Raw genomic sequence first — 22799 nt, 5'->3', positions numbered from 1 at the left:
TGAACCAGCCGCCTTTAATACACAGGTAACAAATGCACAGTATTTAATAATGTGCCAAAAATATATAATATATACAGAAAACGCAAATCCTGAGACCAGTGCTGTGTTCATAAAACTAACCTTGTATTGAAGAGCACTAACCATGCTACAAAGAAACAGAACCTATTGTTAAGTCACAGCCAAGAGCTTTGTTTTGTTAGACACCAGTTTGTGAGGTGCATGTGCTTTTCCAATGCATGAAATATTGCAAAATCTATATGAAGTTATGAGTCATGAGTGACAAAAGTGCAAATGATTTCTTCCATGAGGTGTGACAATGACCAAATGACAGATGAAAATAGTTCTGCAGCATGTGGATCCTCAATGGTACCTCATCATCATTCCCTAAATCCCATTTCCTGTAAAAGCCCACCATGGGAACATATATGCCAAATAAGGAAATAACCAGAGACTTGGTCATGCAATTATCCAGAGAAGTAAAGCTGCACCTTCATTTTGACAACAATACCATATATCTTTTATACTTTTGAGTCTTAGTTTTGGTTTTTATTTATTCATTTTCTGAAGAAATTTATAAAATATGATATACTGACTGCTGTGGCATCTCCATAAGTTAAGTAAAATTATCAGGTGCAAGTTTAGAATACAATTTTGAACGATGCCAATGACAGCAAAGAAGTTAATTCAAACACATTTATGTGCCTGTAATTATACTCTCCTCAGTAAAAATCATCTGGGGTTACTCAAATGAGGTAATAAAGGTTATACTTCCATTAACAATCAAAGAATCAAGAATGTACTATCATTTGCAAGATAATGTGGCAGGTGTGCCTAGGCCTGAATGAATATATGACGGTTATATTAATTATAATTGGAGATTATTTAGCAGCATGGTAGACATCAGTAAAGGAAAGTAGTATATATATGAAGGACACTTGTTAGAAAAGGCAACTAAAAGTGTTTCTCTCCTGAAACTCTTTCAGTATGCTCCATGATTATATGTCAATTGGTGATGAATAGATTGACATTTTAGTGCTGCACTAGCGTGATTCTTTAAGTGGTAAATGAATGGAGGGGTGTTACTTTTATTTAGTTATCCATGAAGGTGTGAGGCCAGGTATTCACTTTTGTTAAATTTGGTACTCTTACACTGAATAATCTTCTTCCTGAATTTCTATGCCCATACACTGTCATTTTCCTTGTCTGCATATGTTCCTGGTGCATTATTCCTAATTGTATTACCAGGTTGTTGTTTGCCCTCTAAGTTTCATCCACTTTTCTTTAGAATGGAGCAGCAATGCTTCCACAAGGAGACAAACTTTCAAAAAATTAACAGGGTCAAAGTTTAAATTACACTAAGTTAGCGACAGCTACACTTGTTTCCAATCACAAAGGTCCTCACTAGACTTATTAAAAAATAAATAAACATATAAAATCATCTTTAAGCTATATTTTCTTTAGCTTGTTAAAATTACCTAAACTTAACATAGTTTTGTCTCGCAAAATTTTAAGTTCTGGCTTCTTGTGAAAACTCTATTCCATTCTGAAGGAATTTTAAGGTAGACAGGGCTAGAGAGCCTGAAGCAACCTCATTATAGTTGGGAAAAATACTTCCATGCCTTGTTTTCTTACAGAAGGTGAGATTCTAGTGCTAACCCAGACTAGGGGTGCAACTGAACCATGCACTGTATGATGGGGTGAGGGAGCAAAGCAGTCCACTTGAGGGCTGCTGTTACAATCAGTTTATCATTCAGCTGCAACCTTTGGTGAAGAAACTGTCCATTAATGCTATTGAGAATCTGACAACAGTTCATACTGGTTCCCTGTGAATTAAAGTGAGCCTCTCCAGTTCTCATAGTGATTGTAGAAGCTATGTGATTATAAATCTCTAATATATTTCACCATCTTCAAGACTAATTAAGTACAATAATCATTTTCAAGGAATTCTTTAAATATTATTTATCTCTTTAGTCTTTAACCACAGAATTAGTTTTCAAGAAATTATAAAGATATTTTCTCTTTAGTGCTTGTTTTTATTATTATCAGTATCATCAATATTTTATCAAGAAATATATCTTCATCTTTTAAGATAAAAGACCAACATTATCAATACTAAGCCTTTCAAGTGATAGATTCTCCTAATACTCCACAGCTTGTAATATATCATAAATTTTCAAATTATTACTGGTTTGGAGAAACTTTAAACTTAACCAATGAACCACACCAGCAAAACCAATGGTCCAAGTATGCCCTAGTTGGTGGCCTGTTTGTTGGCATCCTCCGTGTCGTAGTAGCGTCGCTTGAGAGTCCTGTACTTGCGCAACATGTATAGCGCCTCAATCTCCTTAATGACATACTCGCCACGGGCAATCATCTCCGTAATCCGCCTGGGGTCTGTCTCGTGTCTGTTCTTGAGGAAGGCATTCTTCAGCTTCTCCCTGAAGTACTCATACCCCATGGGATACTCACGTCCCAGGTACAGCAGCTAGGGGATGGAAGGCAGTGAGGGTGTGTGCAGGAAGCCAGAGTGAGGAAGCACATGGAAAAAAGCAGCAAGGGAATACATCAAGGGAAGTGAGAGTGAGGATATGCAGTAAATTAAAAGCACGGGAGTGCTTGGGTCTATGTACAAGGAAAAGGAAATAAGTGATTATATGAATGTAAGGGAAAGTGAAAGTAAGGTAGTGAATGAAGAGAAGTCAAGTGTGTGAATGCAGTAAGAAAGTGTGAGTATAGGTGTAGTGCCACAACTGTCTATAGAGTCTAGACTGACAAAAATTGTTTAGGTCTTGATCACTTATGGCTTCACTGGTAACATGTTAAAAGAGCATGCTACTGTGATGTTAATGACACAGGATCGATCCCAGACAATGGTGCCTCTCATAGCTAAAATTTATACTGCCATCAGATTAATTTTTCATTGTTTCCATAATGCTCCAAAGCTGGGCATAATAAGAAGTAGAAGGGGAATATGTGGGAAGTGTGTGTGCACATGTGAGAAAAGAGAGGTAAGTTAATGATGGTTCTGGAGATATGGAAGTTATTTTGTCTACAATCTCCATGTTATTCTTTTTATTTAGATGTTCAGGATCTTAGACATCTGCAATTGAAAACAGTAATATTCTTGAAATGTACACTACATGAACAACTACCTTTACATGTCTTTATAATTTTTGTCACTTGATTTCATTCATACATTTCCCTTCATGCAAATTATCTCTTGTACTGAGTATAAGTCATTTTCTGACCAGTTAAATCTCGAATATCTGTAGTCTCACACAAAAGGCAAACATGGATAACTCGAGCACAGTATTAATACTTGGAATGGAAGAAACTTACATACATATATCTGCACTTACATTTTTATACAGCTGTATTACTTGTGATCTCTGAGACATGGCTGTGGTGGATTGCTGAAACTTCCTGCAAATTGAAGGAATTATCAGAATTTAATAAAACAGATGCTGAGATTAAAATCAAATGTATGGACATATCTAATGGAGAGATAATTATGCTATAAAATGAGATCACTTTGCACAGCACCTGAAAATGGTTTGGGCTCCTGGATAATGGAAGAGGATATGTATGCAAGGATGGTGAGACTATTCTTATGTGGATGTGAAAGAAAGTGTCCCTATAAATTGGGAAAATAAAGTGGTATTAAATTGAGAGAGAGAGAGAGAGAGATGGGGGGGGATGTAAAACTGGATTAAGATCAAATTCATCCTGTATGAACAGAAACACGTGAAGACTGCCACTCATTCATCTTAGGGGATTAGCAAGGGACACAGGACAGATTCCAACATTTAAGGATGAATAGCAAACACAAATTAACAATTTTAAATATTAGTTTAAATTCAATCATACGTCAAAATTTTGCAAGCAATATGGGAGTCATCATAAAGACAGGCACAGATATACAAGTAATTACAAATTTAAGTAGTGAATATATATATATATATATATATATATATATATATATATATATATATATATATATATATATATATATATATATATATATATATATATATATATATATATATCAAAGTTGTGAGCTGAAAAATTCTTGGCAGCCTCAGGCCTTAATCACATTTCCCATTGTCTCCTTACCTTTTCACCAAAAAATGAATAAATAAATAAAAACTTATACCTGATCGCCATTATGTTTTCATCATGCCGTCACCCCCCTCCCAACCGCCACTCCCCCTGCTTAAGAAAGATTGATTGCTTGTTCTACTGAGAATTACAATAAAGGAGGAGGGCGGAGCCTGTTAACTTTCCCCCTGAGCATAAGATAGTGTAAAATATTTACAGGAAGAAAAGTGCACTGCACTGGCTGCAGAATGAATAATTAATCAATCAACAAGTGAATTCTACAGATATGGCCACTCAGAGTTCCTGGAAAGGAACGGCCTCGAGGGGCTGGGAATAGGGAACTGATAATCTTCAACATTGACTATTTTATTTCATGTGTCAAGAACGTCGGTCGACAGTTGTGGAGGCTCGCACTGCTACCCCGTTACTGGAAGAAAAAAAAAAAAAAATCGCCTTCCCTCCCCTTATTTAATGCTTCCATCCCACCTCTAAAGTGCCTCAACACCTAATGAGTTGAACTGTTTCACTCTGCGTTTCCTGATGCAATGTGTGTATGTGTGTGTACAATTACAGCTCGCCGGTTTCTATGACAAAGTTCTTGGTAACTTCAAACAAGCGTTATGTCAACCTTAAAAGTGAGGGAAGTTACACCTACGTGCTGTCGCCCATCCTTAACTACCCGGAGCACTGTCAGTATTTCTTAAGTCAAATGTTATCATATGACAAATGACATGAGTATAAATTAGTAAACAATGGTAAGAAAAAAAAAAGCGAAAAAATACCGACCGCTGCAGGATATTTACCAGATACAAGTGAATATTGCGGTATTTCCTGTGGAGGAATGGCGACAAGTCTGAATGACGTCTTTCTTGGAGGTCAAGCAAGTAAGCGTTAACCTACTTGCTTATTGATTGTTGACGCGCGATGCACCAACCAACACACACGGCAAATGACCCGTCACTCCGCCGTTGCCGCGGCTATGACAACTACCAATCAATCAATCAACTAAGCTAGCTTTCAATCCCGTACTTTAATAGGAAATCACTCATAAAAGCATACGGGAAAAACTAACCTAACAGGCAACTAATAAAAGTGTGGAGAAGTATTCACCGAACCTGACATTTCAACTAGAAAATATTAATCATCTTCCTTGAAGCATGAACGAAGTAAATCATCCTAGACACAATTAGCCACTCAAAATAATGATGAGAAAAGGAAGGGAAATCTAGCCTAACCCTAACTAACATTTCTAAGTCCCACGTACTGTGAACCCCTTCGTAATCGATATCGAAATGAATAACCTTTCTGGAACACTAATGACTCGTGAAAAGCATCTGGGAAAAAGGATCTCACCTAACCTTCCTTCACACCACCGGCGACTCCTATAAATGATAGGGCATATATATATATATATATATATATATATATATATATATATATATATATATATATATATATATATATATATATATATATAAGCTAGTTTTTCAGCTTGACAAGAGATGAATAAGAATAAATTACTAAACATAATGGGTATGATAGGAAAATAAACCTATTAAATTAACAAAATTAGTGAATAGGTGGATCTGATCAAGCAAGATATTTACCTTAAAAAAAAAATGTTATCACGGAAAAAAAAAAAAAAAAGCTGCGACGTTTGTCACTTACATGATACCGACTACGTAGATTCCAAGAGGAAAACACTATCGTGAAAATGGCAGACATCAAATGATTATGAGACTCGCAGGTCATACTTTCTTACCTGTATTCGAATACTGGTAAGGACTGGGAAGAGAGAAGCTTTCCTTGTCTATTTTGATGTAGAAATGAGTGCTACCTCCCCTTACGGAGGTAAAGGGGAGACTGGCACCTTTTGTCCCTAAACTGAAATATAGCACACTGTTTTTCCCAAGGAACTATATAGAATCCATGTTTTTTTTCACATGTTTATCACGGTATGTTACTATTTTCTTGTGCATGTGTTTGCATTCATTATATTATCATGTAGCTGTGCATGGACATAATTTTCTTGTGGCATTGTGATGATAATTACAATATTCTCCGCTTAGGGATATTTATTTGAAGTCCCTAGAGTTAAGGAAATTCCCTGCTTTCACTTGTGTACGTGATGTTCCGTTCTGTCGCTCACTTACGAAACAGAAATGCCCATATAGATGAATATGTGGCTCTTTGAAACCTACTGATTGATATGTCACTGAGATGAGGAGGTTAGGATGTTAAGGACTACGTGAAAACGTCATGTGAGAGAGCGGGGAGGGCAGGCGGTTGAGGTGGGTATAATCTTACGTGCTGCTCGTAAAGAAAGAGAGCTGTATTCATGTTTACAAATATTATTTACCTTAAAAATCAATTATTGTGTGTATACATCTAAGAACATGTATACACACGGTATCATCCTTATTACACACTTCATAGGGGTAAAGGTAAAGGGGGGGGGGGATAACAAGTGACCGAAATCTCGAGTCAACATTTATCTATAATTAAAGGGGAAGGAGGAAGGCTGGTGAGGCCTAAGATAATATCCAGAGGCTCAAGGTCCTTTCGCAGTCACTGTATTACAGCACAATAGCGCTTCCAACTGTTGGCCTCTTCCTTGCCTGCCAAGGTTATCTGAACGTTAGTCGTCAACAGAAGTCAGGCCAATATCGTCCCTGGTCGCGCCTGTCGGCCACCTGAGTCATTTGTGGTTTGTGCCGCAGCCCACTGGAACTGTTTGGAGACGTGGACAGAAGCAGTGAGACGCTGGCTGTGGAACTGTTGCTGGGTGAGGATTAGCTTGGATAAGATGGTCCAAGCGGGTGTTCAGCACGTCAGTGTTAGTGAGCGAGGGGGATACCGCTGCGGTCCTCCAGTGTTGTGTGGTGAAAGGTTCAAGAAAATTGTGTATTATTTCACTTTAGTTCTATTTTGTGTTGCACTCACTGTCACAGATCAAGATACGATTCAACGCCATGCCATCTCAAAAAGTCATTCGCAATTCAGTTTGTCATCTTAATTAATGGATGACTATAATCTCGTGACAGTTCAGCACGTCATAAGTAGAGCTTTTGAGAAAGACACAGGGTGTGGCAGTTATTTTGTGTGCCTTGGCTGGTAAAGTGGTACTTCAGTGGTACTAAAGACAGTGAAATACTAATACCTGGAAAAGTTGTTCTGTTGTCTTATGAAATCCACTGAGTGTTGGCAAGGAACACTTAGAAGTTAGTAGCATAGTCTAGGTCATTACTTTCTTTACTGTGTTATTATTTTTATTATTATTATTTTGTTTATTTATTTATTTATTTATTTATTTATTTTCTTTCTTTTTTATGAAAATACAGATGAATCTTTTCAACATGATTAAATGGGAAACAATATCTGTGATAAACTTACTGATAAGATTTACTTTTAATATTTAGTTATTTTGGATGTATTACTGGTGTACCAAAGACATGCACCTGTAATCACATGGATGTGTGTTATGGGAAAGTAAAATGTAGGAGTTTCAGTGAGATGTTGGTGTTTGGAATCTTGTAGAGGTCAGTGTTAGTCTGTTGTTTAATCCATCCATTAGGCATTTCATGGAAACTCTGAGAGATTGATTTGAAGGCAGGATAAATATTTAGCTTTGCCTTGGATCAAACTCTTCATCAGGGGAACTAAGTACAGCACCTTAGACATTGGTACTGTAATAACCATAAGGTCCCAAGATCATTTTAGGTGAAAGGGTTAAGTTGCAGAATATGGATACAGAAAATAGTGTTTTTCTCATTAAAAAAATAAAGTGTTATTAATGATATGCTTTTCCTTCCCTCATTAAAACAGGGTCTGTCTTCACTCAATGGAGTTTGAAAGTGATTTGTCATGTACGCTGGAATACAAAAGTTTTCGAAGCACTGTGCCTCTGAAGCAGATTGTGGTTGACAGTGATGGGTTGAAGGTTAGTGTTTCAAGATTTGAAGGATCGTTAGCTTTCAGAAATCTCTTTTTAAAAATAGGAGTATTTGTGGTTATTATTTGCAAGAAATTATATGGAAGCATATACTGCTACAGCCAGAAGTGATGATATAGATTTTAGAAACTTTGATTTACAGAACACTTCAAAATTTCTCTTGTTTGGATATGATTCATCAGATGTATTGCTACCAGACTAAATATTTTAAAGTTTGCATCAGTGTTGGGCAGAACTGTAAATATGATTGAATCAGAGGGAGAGAGGGAAGGAAAGAGAAAAATTAAAACTTTCAAATGCTATAAGAAAATATACTTTTGTTGTAGTTTTAGCATTGTTTCTACATAGCATCATATAAGTAAATAGTTTCTCTATGACTACATTTGATTTTTTTTTCTATGATTTATAGGTATTGAAGTGAGTGCAGATGATGATGCTTCATGTAACATTCTAAATAACACTTAAAATTACAAGTATTTAAAATAATATTTTACAATTACAAGTATTTAAAATAATATTTTACAAACTCATAACGTATGCTTTTGATCACTGAGTTCAGCTTCTAACCATAACAATTTAGATTTTCTGTTATATGTAATTTGACAAGAAAATCTATTAACTTGTTTTTCTTGACCACACAAGTGAATTGAGTGCAATGTATCTTGCAGGTGTGGAAGGTTTATGAGGCGGGGCCCAAGGGGGTGCGATGCCCCTTGGTGTGCCTGCCCCCTGTCATTGGAACAGCTGACTGCTTCTATAGACAGGTGCTTTCCCTGACAGCACGAGGATACAGAGTTATATCGGTGAGATGCTGAGCGTTGATGCCTTGGTTGTTACTGTACTTAATCATGTTATTTTTCTCCCAGTCAGGCATGAAAGTTTTAATATTGGGTAACTGAATTTGCTTTATTATGTATGATACTCTTGATTTCCTTGACATCAAATGGAAGCATAGTGAATGAGGGGACTCTTCTATGTTACACATGGTTTTCATGAGTTGTTTGGCATAAAGTAGTATTTATTAACTGAAGGGACTCTACTGTGTTATGATATTCTTGAGTTACTTGATATGAAATTATATTATTGTGACTGAAGTAGCTACTGCATGTTATTTCTGAATCATCTGAAAGGATATTTCCATTAAAGTGACTGCTTTATAATGCACCTACTCTTGAGTCACTTGACATGTTATACTGATAAGTGCTGTATTATATATGATTCTCTTTGAGTCAAATGACAAAGCATTTACATATAGTTCTCTTGAGTCACTTGACATATCATATCATGTTCTTCTGTAGACTGTAGAAATGCAGAATAATGTTTTCTGTCCCAGCCAGAGGTGTACTAAACATTCTTTCCTATGGCAGGTGGAATATCCGGTATATTGGAGTGTTATGGAGTGGTGTGAGGGATTCAAGCACCTGCTGGACCGTCTGGATGTGGACCGGGCTCACATCCTCGGGGTGAGTGTACCTCCTGCTGGCTGCTGTGTGTTCTTAATATTGATTGAGTTGCTTATGTACAGTTGCTGTATGAATTTGATTAATATGCCATACTCACTTCCATTGTATTTTGTGTTTCTGAGTCTTAATTCTTCTGACTTGCTGACAATCTCCTTACAAAACTTGATAGTTGATAGATTTTCATCAGATCAGAAGGCTCAAGATTTAGAAAAACACTAAATACATTGGAATGAATGTGGCTTGTTACATGAATGTACTTTTATATAGTTGTAAGAAAATGTCACATAATGCTAACATAAATATTCATCATCAGGAAACTCTCTTGTCTGTAATTTGAACTTGGATGTTTTGATTTACATATAGCTTAATCTTATAGAGCAGTGGAAACATGTTTGATACAGTGTGATATGTGTCATTGATCGGCAGTTGGGCCATGTCATTGGTTCTTCTTATGTACTACTGAGTTCATAGTAATTAATTTTGTCATGTATATGTTTTCTCAGTCTTGTGCAGTACTTCTTGACTTTTGTAGCCTGTAGAGATACCAGTCACAATGATACCAAGATATTGCCAGAACATGTTATTGGCCAGGTCATGGTCTGGTTGTTAGTCTATTTCTCTGTATATCTGATGTCAGTTTCTTAGAACTTCCCATAAAAGGGATGGCTACAATAGGGTAGCAGCTGACCACTTATCCATACAGGATCCTCAGTCCAACACCACCATTGGTTAGAATATAGGAGATAGAGAAAGTATTGTATAATGGGTGACATATGGTATGATGGAGGACACCAAGTCATACTTCTGGAATAGACCACCTGTGGCTGTTAGTGCATCTCAATTACTCCATAATGATGCATCACAATTACATCATTGCACATCTTGTACTGTACATTTTAATTTACCAACATAATGAAACCACATTAACTCATAACAAGAATAGATTAAGAGAATTTTCATTTTTCTCTTATTGTATTATAAACTGTGTTGTATTTAGTGTGTATGATTAGAGTTCATAACTCATCAAGAGTCTTCTTGCATATTTCATATTTTTTAAAACTTCTGAATGATTATCTTTTATGTTGCATGTTTAGAGGAAGATTGTAATATAAAAGGAGGGCAGGAGAGAAGAAAGAAGTGTTTGCCTTGTTGCTTCATCTTGATATCAGTATGTTTTCAGGCTTCACTTGGAGGGTTTTTGGCCCAGAAGTTTGCTGAGCTGACCTCAAATTCTTCCCGGGTTGCCTCACTCATTCTGTGTAATTCCTTCATTGATACAAAGATCTTCAACTATACAGACTCATCTTCAGTGTAAGTTATGAGTGGGGTTTTACTCTTCTGCATTGTTTATTGAAGTTGTGTTGAGGTGTGGTTTGTCAATGAGGAGGTAGCAATGCCAGAGGTGTGGTGTTCATCATGTGCCCTATTCAGTATATTCATTCGTTCTTTATTTGAAGTGACTTTGTGGATTCATCATTGTATTTTCTCTATTGTATGTTAAAATCAGCAGGTCCTTTTATTTCCATAGCATGACAAACTGCAATAATACATTTATGATATATTGCATTTCAGTAACAGCCTGGAAGTTTTGTAACAGCTACATGCCATAAATAATATTAAAAAGTAACATTTATAATGGCTTCTCCATTTACTTTATCAAATGTTGCTGCATAAGACTTAAAGCTGGAATGGTTTACACTCTTAATTCTCTGGAGTTCCTTCTGTTATTAGCTTATGTACTTTATATGTTCAGTTTATCAATACATTACTTAGCAAGCAGACATTCATCATTAACCATGTCTGTCATATGTTTGTGCAATCCAAGTTACAGCAAGTAATCTTTGCTGTGCTGCAATGCTTTCCTTATCTTATCTTTTACAGTGTTGTGACCATGTAATTAAACTTTGAAGCTATTTAATTAAACTTTGAGTATAGCCAACCTTGGTTTGTGTACAATTAATTTCTAATTATATGTTTGTTTAATGGAATTGATAACAAAATTATTATAATAATAACTTACTTCATTGCACATGAGTATTATCTCTTTACTGTCATAGCTCACTTTGTTTTGCATGCATGCTGCTTTATTTTACTTATTTATTTTTATTGATTTTATTGATTTTTTATCTGATTTTTTTTTCTCTCATTCCGAATAATTTCCACAGATTTTGGATGTTGCCTTCAACTCTGCTCAAGAAAATGATTATTGGACGGTTTCCCAGAAAATTGATGGACCCCCATATTGCTGACTCCATAGACTTCATGGTGGAAAGAGTGAGTATTCAGTATCAACTTGACAAAGTTTTTTCAGTTTATACTCAGAAATTCCACTATGTTGTCTTTGTACTCCACGAACCTTGTCTTATCATAAAACTACTATGCCTCAGTTTGTGCTAGACAAGCATAGCTCGGTCCCTGTATTTTACAACTGGGTTAATATACATCTTAGCCTTACTCTACTCATGCTGTTTCCTCTTCATCAAATTTTTAAAGATAATCTCACCATATATGTATGTCATACATATGTGGAAAGATTTCCTTTGAAATCCTTCTACCTCTGTGGAAAGAGTTAAGTGCAGTTTCTTTTTCAAGATGAAGAGATTTTATAACTTCATTCCATTCTTTAGTGTATCTAGTGGTGGACCCTCCAGCCTTCTACTCCTTACTACAAAGGTAACTTTTGCTTCACCCATTCTCTAGTCAAAGGTCTGTGGTTGAGGCTGTGAAATTAGTTACTTTTAGCAATTGCAGTGTTAAGAGTGGATAGTGGATGGTCAGAGTGGTTTCTATCCCGTCTAGTCCCTAGTCATTCAGATCGTAGTCACTCCTGCCTCCTGCCCTGGCTACTCCAGCCTCAGTATGCAGATACCATGTTGCAAATCCTTGGTGCTGTAATCTTTGGAACACCTATGGGCTCATTCAGCCACTGGATTATATTTTCAAAAATTTCAGAGCCTTATCTTGACTTTATATAATAGGTTTAGTTGAAATTGATGGAGTTTTCAAGAATGTTTTCATGATTATAGTAATAATCTACATAGGATTTTGCACTATCAGTGGAAAAAAATTCATTAGAACACAACTAAACATCTTTGTGGCTTTTGAAAATAGTTCTTTATGAAAGCCAAAAGCACTGCAATACAGATCCTGGTTTCTTACCTATCAGAATAACTTACCCATAAATTACTTAAAATGTCAGTAATTTCCTTATTTCTCTATAGTAACTACATACCATACATTCTATCTATATTATATCTGATTTTTGTCAGCTTATTTCTTAAGTGAATAAAAAATAAGGGAAGCTACATGGAGGTGTCAGGTCTACATGTGGCAGTCCCTGCATGAAACATACCTACCACACACACACACACACACACACACACACACACACACACACACACACACACACACACACACACACACACACACACACACACACACACACACACACACACACACACACACACACACACACACACACACACACACACACACACACACACACACACACACACACACATATATATATATATATATATATATATATATATATATATATATATATATATATATATATATATATATATATATATATATATATATATATATATATATATATATATATATATATATATATATATATATATATATATATATATATATATATATATATATATATATATATAATTTTTTTTTTTTTTTTGTAATTTTAGTTTACATTTAAAAATATATGCATTATAAAATAAATATTATAAATTTTGGCTGAAACTGTTAGGCTGGAATGACTTGGATGGGAGGCTGGAGTGAGCAGGGTGAGAGGTTGGAGTGACCAGGGTCAGAGTGACCTGTTACTGTGGGGGTGATGACAGTGCATATACTAGTTGATAACAAGAGGTACTATATAGAAGCATTTACATCAAGATGTTTTTACTTTCTGTTATTATGGAAATTATAATTTTGTCTTGATTTTTTGCTTACAGTTGGAATGTTTAACTCAGAGTGAGTTAGCTTCAAGACTCACCCTCAACTGTTCTCCAGACTATGTTCAGCCCCAGAAAGTAGAGGTAATTCTTTTATCATGTCATGCTTTTGTAACCTTCATCTGCTATGCTCCTCCACTACATCTTTATCTTATTCTGATGTCTTCAGTAGACTTTGTTTGAAAGTTTTCTGATAGCATCTTCTTTCTGTTAATGCTTTTTGTGTTTTAACTTGCTGTTTCTCATATGCACTGTATATCATCTTAAGAAAGAGAGAATGATTCAGAATTTCATTTTAATGCTTAAGAGAATGAAATGCAACCTTAAAACAATCCTGTGAACTTCTCAATAGATGCATAATTATGCACCATTTCCTTTCTTGTGATATTCTTACATATGAACTCTCTTTTTACTTTGCCTTCACTCATTTTGTGTTTATATTATTTCATTATATCACCTAAAGTCAGCCTTAATGACATTTGCCCTTTTCCTGTAACTTGAATTTAAAAAAAAAAAGTAATTTACATACTGATTATAAGGCATATTTTTTAGAGCAGGAAGTTTTATGTGGGTGTGGACATAGAGAGAAGATGAAAGGCCTATTGATGAAGATGATTAGATGTGATTGACCATGAATGGGATGGATGGACAATGTGAAGAGAAGTTTAGATGCCAGAGAGATGCCTGGAGAACAGGGAAGAGCTGTAGGAGGTGATAGATGAATGAAGAGGAATCCTGAATACATAAATAGTGACAAGGCCTTAAGGGTCTTAGTGGGAGGATTGTCCACTTATGGTCTGATTAACCAATCAGGCCAGATGCAGGAAAGGAGATAAGTTTGTTATGGCATAGCTGTTGGCCTCTGATGTGGGAAGGTAATGGATATGCTGAGTAACTGACCTCAGTATTATTGCTAAGGCTAAGATATGAGACAATGCTTGTAGGCCTGATTGTGTGCCAGTATGCCTTATCTCAGCTGCTCCTGCTCATGGTGAATGTTGGCATAGGACATAAATAACCTATGAGAAGTGCATAATATTTCCTTTCCTTTTTTTTTGACTTGACATTGTTTTTTTTTCCCTGTGTAATAATTAGATGTGTGTGTGTGTATGTTATCAGATGGAGGTGACACTTGTTGATGTTTTTGATGAGTCTGCCTTGTCCCAGTCTGTAAAGGAGGAAATGTACAAGTGTTATCCAAATGCCCGTCTGGCTCACCTCAAGACAGGAGGCAACTTTCCTTTCCTTTCAAGAGCAGATGAGGTTAATATGTACATACAGGTGAGTGTATGTTTGTGTGTGTGTGTGTGTGTGTGTGTGTGTGTGTGTGTGTGTGTGTGTGACTTAGGTCTTACATAGAGGAAAAAATCTGTGTTGATATTGTTGTATACATATCTAGTAATATAAACTTTTCCTTAAAGTTATTAATGTTCCTTGTATGGATCACTTTCTTGCCTATATTATACTTGACTTATGCTTGTGTGGAGAAAACATTGCTTCTTAATGTCTCTCTCACAAGTGGTCCTCTTCGGCTTTCTTCTGTAACCCTTTCATTCCAGACATGTCTTCTCTATTTGGTTGTTCCACTCCCTTCATCATTGAATACTGTAATTAAAGCTCCTCACTCCCTTCTCTTCTCTAAGTTTGGGATATAAACTTGATTCTGATTATTTTTTTTATACTTTCTTCATATCACTCAATTTTGTGGACTTCTCTTATCTCATTTAGTGTTTCTTCCTTCCTCCTGAACTTGTTCCACAACCTGAGCTGCTATTTGTTTCAGTTTCTTTTTTCTTACAGACTTGTTAGGGATTTTCTCTTCCTTAACACCAAAGATCACTATGTCCTTTTCTTGTCCACAGTATCCCTAGCCAGTGTTTCTTTCTCCTTTATGACTGATATTTTTGTGTTAGATTCCTACAGCTGTTCCTCTAGAATTTTCTTGAAGTTATTTTCTCTTCCTGTTCCTTTTTTCCTTTCTTTCATTTCTCTAATATATCTTAATAATTTTCTTGATTAGTATTCATATATGACTCTTGACAGCTAATTCTTTTTGAGGGAAAAATAATAAATAATAAATAAATGATTATTTATTTTTTTCCCTCAAAACTTTTCACTTGGCTTGTAATTGTACAGTAAAATCCCTCTTATCTGGCATCAACGGGACCGCCGACATGCCGGATACTTGAATATTGCCGAATACTTGAATAGAAGTGAAATTATGTCCACAATCTATTAACAGTGGTGTTCCTCAAGGTTCTGTCCTGTCACCCACTCTCTTCTTATTATTCATTAATGATCTTCTAAACCAAACTTCTTGTCCTATCCATTCCTACGCTGATGATACCACCCTGCACTTTTCCACGTCTTTTCATAGACGTCCAACCCTTCATGAGGTAAACATATCACGCAGGGAAGCCACAGAACGCTTGACTTCTGATCTTTCTAAAATTTCTGATTGGGGCAGAGCAAACTTGGTATTGTTCAATGCCTCAAAACCTCAATTCCTCCATCTATCAACTCGACACAACCTTTCAGACAACTATCCCCTCTTCTTCAATGACACTCAACTGTCCCCCTCTTCTACACTGAACATCCTCGGTCTGTCCTTTACTTATAATCAGAACTGGAAACTTCACATCTCATCTCTAGCTAAAACAGCTTCTATGAAGTTAGGCGTTCTGAGACGTCTCCGCCAGTTTTTCTCACGCCCCCAGCTGCTAACTCTGTACAGGGGCCTTATCCGTCCATGTATGGAGTATGCTTCACATGTCTGGGGGGTTCCACTCATACTGCTCTTCTAGACAGGGTGGAATCAAAATCTTTTCGTCTCATCAACTCCTCTCCTCTAACTGACTGTCTTCAGCCTCTCTCTCACCGCCGCAATGTTGCATATCTAGCTGTCTTCTACCGCTATTTTCGTGCTAACTGCTCTTCTGATCTTGCTAACTGCATGCCTCCATTCCTTCCACGGCCTCGCTGCACAAGACTTTCTTCTTTCTCTCACCCCTATTCTGTCCACCTCTCTAACGCAAGAGTTAACCAGTATTCTCAATCATTCATCCCTTTCTCTGGTAAACTCTGGAACTCCCTGCCTGCTTTTGTATTTCCACCTTCCTATGACTTGAATTCCTTCAAGAGGGAGGTTTCAAGACACTTGTTCATCAATTTTTGACCACTGTTTTGACCCTTTTATGGGACTGACATTTCAGTGGGCATTTTTTTTTATTGGATTTTTGTTGCCCTTGGCCAGTGTCACTCCTACATAAAAAAAAAAAAAAAAAAAAAATCACCACCCTACACTCATGCATCTTACCATAACAAAGATCAGCTGATTGCCGTGTCGCGCGTGGCCACCCACGATGCCACCTCACACTCACCAACACACAGTTGCAGCATTGGGCCTGTAATTGTGACTCCTTCTGATCTTTTCAAGCTGAACCACTCGTATAACACTTTGTCCATCATTTCACCACAATGATAATGCAGTGTGTGACGATTTTCCGTTGCCTTTGGGGTGTCAGTGGCTTTCATGTAATCCCGCATCTTTTTCGTTTGGGATTTAATGTCAAATAGTTGATGAGCCCACACCATATTCCGCCATTAGTTGCTGTCTGCTTTCACTTCTCTCTAATCGTCAACAAATGTCTACCTTCTGCTTAAGTGTAAGCACAACACGCTTCCTCTTTTCTACAACTTTAGGCATGATGAAGGCGTTAGGCGATAAACAGTGCACACGCCAGACTGAGTCACTGAGTAAACACAATGCAGTGGGCCGTGGGTGGTGCAAAGCAGTGTGCTCTGGTGGTGAGGGGACAAAGTATGCCTCGTGCGGGAATTTTAATAAATTTTATGAGTACACATTGATTTTTTATTGATTTTAAGGCTCGGGAAAAAATGTGCCGGATACTTGAAGCTGCTGGATACTCGAATGCCGGATGAGAGGGATTTTACTGTATATTGTCCTTGCACAAGTTACCTCATACCTCCTTCAACTCTCCATTCTTCTCCTTAGCTGTCCTTACTTTTCTTTTACATGGGTCATCTTGTTCACTAGATTACAGATTATCCGTTCTGTGATTATAAATCTTTTTCTTGTGTCTTTAAATTAATAAAAAATCTGATCTATTCTCAGCTATTTTAGCTGAATTCTCTTATATCCAGTTTAATTTCTTTTACTTTTTACTGTTAGGAAAAATTTATATTGCCTAGCTCCCACTAGGTTTAAGTCAGCAACATTGATTTTAATCTTTAGCTTGTAGTAGTTGCCTGGCACCATCTGGTGGTGTGTGTGTGTGTGTTTGTGTGTGTGTGTGTGTGTGTGTGTGTGTGTGTGTGTGTGTGTGTGTGTGTGTGTGTGTGTGTGTGTGTGTGTGTGTGCACATGCGTGCGTGCGTGCGTGCATGTGCATGCAGTTGCAGTGTTTAAGTATACCTTATTATTGATGATATTTATGGAACATTGTCTTGAAGAATGTGTTTCATTGCATACTTATTCTAGACTTTTGTTTCATGTTCCATTAATGAGAAATAACATTTTGGAAAGCTAAACAAAAATCTCTAATGGGCTCTGTGCACTTCTACCAGGTTCACCTGCGAGGCTACGAGGGCACCCATCTGAGTGCCACGGACTCAGGCACACCAGTAGAGCGATAGCAGGTGGTGGGCAGGACAATGGTGCAGATGCTATGCTGGTGTGAACAGTATTTGGCACATACCCATGCTTTGTGAGGGAGATCAGTGCCATGTGTTCATTGTTTATATTTCATCTCTATAAATGTATAGTGTTTATATTTAGGTATACTATTGTACTTAAATTCCTGTGTAAAGCAGCAATATGAAGCCTAAAGCATAGTCATAATTATGCTACTGTTGTATTTTAAGACATTAAGGCATTTGTGGCTACTTGGAAAGCTTGGACAGGAGTACAGGCCTAATATTGTTATATTAGTTGTTACAGTATTCTGTTATGAAATATAAACTTAATGTATGCATCACCAATAGACAAGGATTGTAAAATCATTATGCTAGTGTCATCATCTTTAATAGTGCATATGTGTTTTCCAAGCAGTCAGAGCCAAATTCCATTATAATTCACCGTAGAAGTTCATGAGTGCCATTTCAAACTGTGTTGTGAAGGTATCTCAGTAATGTAATGCATCACCCTCCTAGTTGTTATAGTGTTTTCTCTACACTGGTGCAGTTTTGGTAATGTGTGGCCACTTAGATGCTCTTTGTTTCATCAGCTTCATTGTGCTGGTCACTTTTGTCATGCACAAATATTGAGTTATATTTTAGGGTAATGTCAAACATCTGCCATCTGGCCCTTCCATATACAATTGGTTGTAAAACCTTTGAAGGATTCACAATTGTGGGTGAACTTAAATCAGTAAAGTTTATAAGAAATTTGTTAAAAGATACTGCTGTATATCCTTTTTATTATTATAGCCTTTCTTTTGATAGCACATGAAACTGGAGATGCTTCTGCTAAGATCTGGGTATTCATTTTGTGCCCATGTGTAGGGAGACTGAAGAGTATTTTTGTACAAGAGGTAATGTGATAGTATAAGAAAAGAGTATATGCTTCATGTACCTTACAGTCAATGGATGAGGACGGGAAATATGGTTCTATTAAAGTCTTGTAACATTTTTCAATAAAATGTTATTTACATATGTGGGTTTCATATTTGCATTGCTTGCCTCAACCCACACACATGCTTTCATTGCTGGTGTGCCACTCCATATCACAGAATGTGAGTGGAATTTGGTGCGCTCACCTAAAAAAAGTAAAACTTTCTATTTATCATCAAAGATAAAACAACTGAAAAGGGCCTACATAAAATTTTGCTTTAGGATATTTTTTGCATTTTATATAATAAATATAAACTGGTTTACAAAGCTCTCTCTCTCTCTCTCTCTCTCTCTCTCTCTCTCTCTCTCTCTCTCTCTCTCTCTCTCTCTCTCTCTCTCTCTCTCCATTGTGTTAAAGGTAATCATGTATATTCTAAAAGTATAGGTAGGCTAATCAAGAAAGAAAATAACCTAAGATTTCAGCTCTACTTTCTCTTGATCAATTCTTATTTTTATAACGAATATTATACGGACAATGCTTGGAGGTACAACATTACTGCGTTCAGACCATGCCGATCATGGCAGGTAAGGTCACAGTGAGACTTAGGAATCTTTTTCACAATCTGGTTGGATCCTTTTTCTTCCACTACGCTCTCTCTCTCTCTCTCTCTCTCTCTCTCTCTCTCTCTATATATATATATATAGAGAGAGAGAGAGAGACTCCGCCAATAATTTCTTCATTGTTACTCGTTCACAGACGGCAAGTTCTGTGACTCCCTCCCTCTCCCTCTCCCTCGCTCTCACAAGATGTTGGTGCAGATAGAAAAAAAGGAAAGGTGCTATGAGTGTTCTGCCCTCCCGTGCGGCTGGAAAAGAGAGGAAGTGCTGAGGAAAACTGGGCTGACTTGTGGTAAAGTAGATGTGTATTATTACAGGTAAGTGTGTGTTTGTGTTTATGTTTCCCTCCCTCTCTCTCTCTCTGACAAATAAAACCAAAACAGCAAAAATCTACGAAATTATTAAAAAAATAAAACTCTCTCTCTCTCTCTCTCTCTCTCTTAGCCCCAATGGCAAGAAGTTCCGAAGCAAGCCCCAGTTCACCCGCTACCTCGGTGACACTGTTGACCTTCCCTCCTTCAATTTTCGGACTGGGAAGGTCAACCCAATGCTGGCGAGGAAGAACAAGAAGCCCCGTGGTACCCTCTTTGATTACAGGTGTGTGTGTGTGTGTGTGTGTGTGTGTTTGTTTGTTTGTGCATAATCTAGGTGTAAGCATTTTTTTCTTATTTGTATTTTTCTCTCTCTAGATAATGTGTGTGTGTGTGTGTGTGTTTGTGTTTAAGCAAACTTAATCTAATCTCTTGAACTACAGGTGTGTGTGTGTGTAATAATAATAATAATAATAATAATAATAATAATAATAATAATAATAATAATAATAATAATAATAATAATAAATGGTTTATTACTTAGGCAGTTAACAAACTGAAAATGTGTGTGTGTGTGTGTGTGTGTGCATGTGTGTGTGTGTGTGTGTGTGTGTGTGTGTGTGTGTGTGTGTGTTTGTTTGTGCGTAATATAAGTGTAAGCATTTTTTCTTATTCGTATTTTTTCTCTCTCTAGGTAATGTGTGTGTGTGTGTGTGTGTGTGTGTGTGTGTGTGTGTGTGTGTGTGTGTGTGTGTTTAAGCAAACTTAACCTAATCTCTTGAACTACAGGTGTGTGTGTGTGTGTAATAATAATAATAATAATTATAAACGATTTATTATTTAGACAGTTAACAAACTGAAAATGTACGCGCGCGCGCGTACATTTTCAACACGCACACACACACACTGCATAAGCATATGTACAACGAAAGACAAGGCAACACACACACACACACACACACACACACACACACACACTGCATAAGCATATGTACAACGAAAGACAAGGCAACACACACACACACACACACATACACACACACACACACACACACACACACACACACACACTGCATAAGCATCTGTACAACGAAAGACAAGGCAACACACACACACACACACACACACACACACACACACACACACACACACTGCATAAGCATCTGTACAATGTAAGACAAGGCAACACACACACACACACACACACACACACACACACACACACACACACACACACATTACATCACCATCTGTACAACGAAAGATAAGGCAACACACACACACACACACACACTGCATAACAATCTGCACAACGAAAGACAAAGCAACACACACTGCATCACCATCTGTACAACGAAAAATAAGGCAACACACACACACACACACACACACACACACACACACACACACACACCTTGAAATACCTTGAAAAAAAAAAACACTGAATATTTACTGGGAGGGACTGGAAGGGAGTTAGGGAAGGTACCACTCTGATGACGTTACGGCTGGGGGGCTTGTGACGTCACGGCTGGGGGTTGATGACGTCACAGCGACCGTTATTTACGTACGTACGTATTTCATTTTGAAAATGACCCCTCTAAAAAACGCAGCTTGACAGGAATGCTTTATAAATTCAGACTTGCCACACATTTTAACTTATGCCACAAATAACAACACATTTCAAAACGCAGTAGTATTAAAGATATTTAAAAAGAAGTATCTGGAAACTGTTGGAACCTTCACCCTATTTAAAATCGTTCAAATGTTCACCCATTCTGGCTTAAACATAACGGAAAACACTTTAAAAAATCTGAACTATTTTCTAAAACCATTTAGAGTGAGCTAGAAGCACAAATAAAAAATCTACCGAAAAAAAAAATCAATATTATTGGAAGTTGAACACGAAATAAAAACAAGTGTACGGTGCACGCATTTCACTGAGCGGGACGGCAACACACTTAAAAAAACACCAACTATTTTTTAAGACCAATAAGAACCTAGTACAGGCTGAAATAAAAAAATTAGTTTTGGGACCGTAAAAAAATACGCCGAAAACGGCCCTCTTATTTACACAAAAACAACGCCAAAATCACCACTTTTCACGCAACACACGCGCTCAAATAACTTAAAAAAACAACGAAATATTTTTACAAACCATAAAATCTTAGCTACAAGCCGAAATAAAATACTTAGGAAATAAAAAAAAATAATATTGGAACCGGAGGGGGCTGGGGAGCCTTATCCAAGATGGTGGTGGGGGGCCAGTGGAGGGGACGACCAACCCTTCTCACTCATTTAAACCCTCGCCAAACTTAAACTAAGTAATGGCAGGTATATCTAACGAGCGGATATTAAAGTTTGCTCATGTGGCTCCGCTTTGCGACAGTATTGGTTTAAAACACTCACAGATAAGATAGATAATGGCTGATAAATAGAGATGACCCAGATTGTTTACATTTTAATTAAGTTAAATTTTACGGTTTATAGCAATGAGACGAGGATGACACGGATATATTGTGCTGGAGGTTAGGTGAGATGCGTTAAAATGAGTTAAAACCGTGGATTGTTCAATTATTCATTAAAAAGTTACGTTAAGTTACCTAAATTTATTCATTAAAAAGTTACGTTAAGTTACCTATATTTATTCTAACACTTCCTGACCTTACCTTCCCTGTGGTGGTGATGGTGGTGGTGGTTGTGATCTATCTTCCTGCCTCCTCGTTACTATGGCTGGCTGTCTAGCACCTTCTCACAGCCAAACTTTTCTTTATTTTGCTTGTTTTCACCCACTGCTGCCTTCGGGTGTC

The 22799-nt window shown here is 37.0% G+C and overlaps 2 protein-coding genes across 10 annotated transcripts; one reads left to right on the top strand and one right to left on the bottom strand.

Moving 5' to 3' along the window:
- On the bottom strand, window positions 1-22683 carry LOC135089641 (electron transfer flavoprotein regulatory factor 1-like). 4 transcript variants are annotated; one of them, XM_063985513.1, is made up of 3 exons: window positions 22659-22683; window positions 3360-3423; window positions 1-2485 (listed from the first exon to the last, which is right to left on the bottom strand). In XM_063985513.1, the coding sequence occupies exons 2-3, from the start codon at window positions 3396-3398 to the stop codon at window positions 2252-2254; spliced, it is 273 nt and encodes a 90-aa protein (XP_063841583.1). In that variant the 5' UTR covers window positions 3399-3423; window positions 22659-22683; the 3' UTR covers window positions 1-2251. The 4 variants fall into 4 exon arrangements, with proteins under 4 accessions (XP_063841583.1, XP_063841584.1, XP_063841581.1 ...); XM_063985514.1 differs by lacking the exon at window positions 22659-22683 and adding an exon at window positions 6717-6934; XM_063985511.1 differs by lacking the exon at window positions 22659-22683 and adding an exon at window positions 5861-5992.
- Window positions 6260-19163, top strand: LOC135089640 (maspardin-like). 6 transcript variants are annotated; one of them, XM_063985508.1, is made up of 9 exons: window positions 6260-6389; window positions 7924-8038; window positions 8719-8853; window positions 9418-9513; window positions 10694-10824; window positions 11679-11787; window positions 13494-13577; window positions 14613-14774; window positions 18080-19163. In XM_063985508.1, the coding sequence occupies exons 2-9, from the start codon at window positions 7940-7942 to the stop codon at window positions 18146-18148; spliced, it is 885 nt and encodes a 294-aa protein (XP_063841578.1). In that variant the 5' UTR covers window positions 6260-6389; window positions 7924-7939; the 3' UTR covers window positions 18149-19163. The 6 variants fall into 6 exon arrangements, with proteins under 6 accessions (XP_063841578.1, XP_063841576.1, XP_063841580.1 ...); XM_063985506.1 differs by lacking the exon at window positions 6260-6389 and adding an exon at window positions 6742-6883; XM_063985510.1 differs by lacking the exon at window positions 6260-6389 and adding an exon at window positions 6862-6987.
- Window positions 22684-22799: the final 116 nt, after the last annotated feature.

This window comes from Scylla paramamosain, chromosome 33, assembly GCF_035594125.1.
Source record: "Scylla paramamosain isolate STU-SP2022 chromosome 33, ASM3559412v1, whole genome shotgun sequence".
Taxonomy (NCBI): Eukaryota; Metazoa; Arthropoda; class Malacostraca; order Decapoda; family Portunidae; genus Scylla; species Scylla paramamosain.
This window is presented reverse-complemented; position numbering and strand designations above follow the sequence as displayed.

Coding starts and splice junctions, on each gene's coding strand:
- LOC135089641 (XM_063985513.1), bottom strand. CDS start 3,398: ATGTCTCAGAGATCACAAGTAATACAGCTGTATAAAAAT. Junction 2,486..3,359: donor TAATACAGCTGTATAAAAAT/GTAAGTGCAGAT, acceptor TCCATCCCCTAG/CTGCTGTACCTGGGACGTGA.
- LOC135089640 (XM_063985505.1), top strand. CDS start 7,118: ATGGATGACTATAATCTCGTGACAGTTCAGCACGTCATAAGTAGAGCT. Junction 7,213..7,923: donor TATTTTGTGTGCCTTGGCTG/GTAAAGTGGTAC, acceptor TCATTAAAACAG/GGTCTGTCTTCACTCAATGG. Junction 13,578..14,612: donor TTCAGCCCCAGAAAGTAGAG/GTAATTCTTTTA, acceptor GTATGTTATCAG/ATGGAGGTGACACTTGTTGA.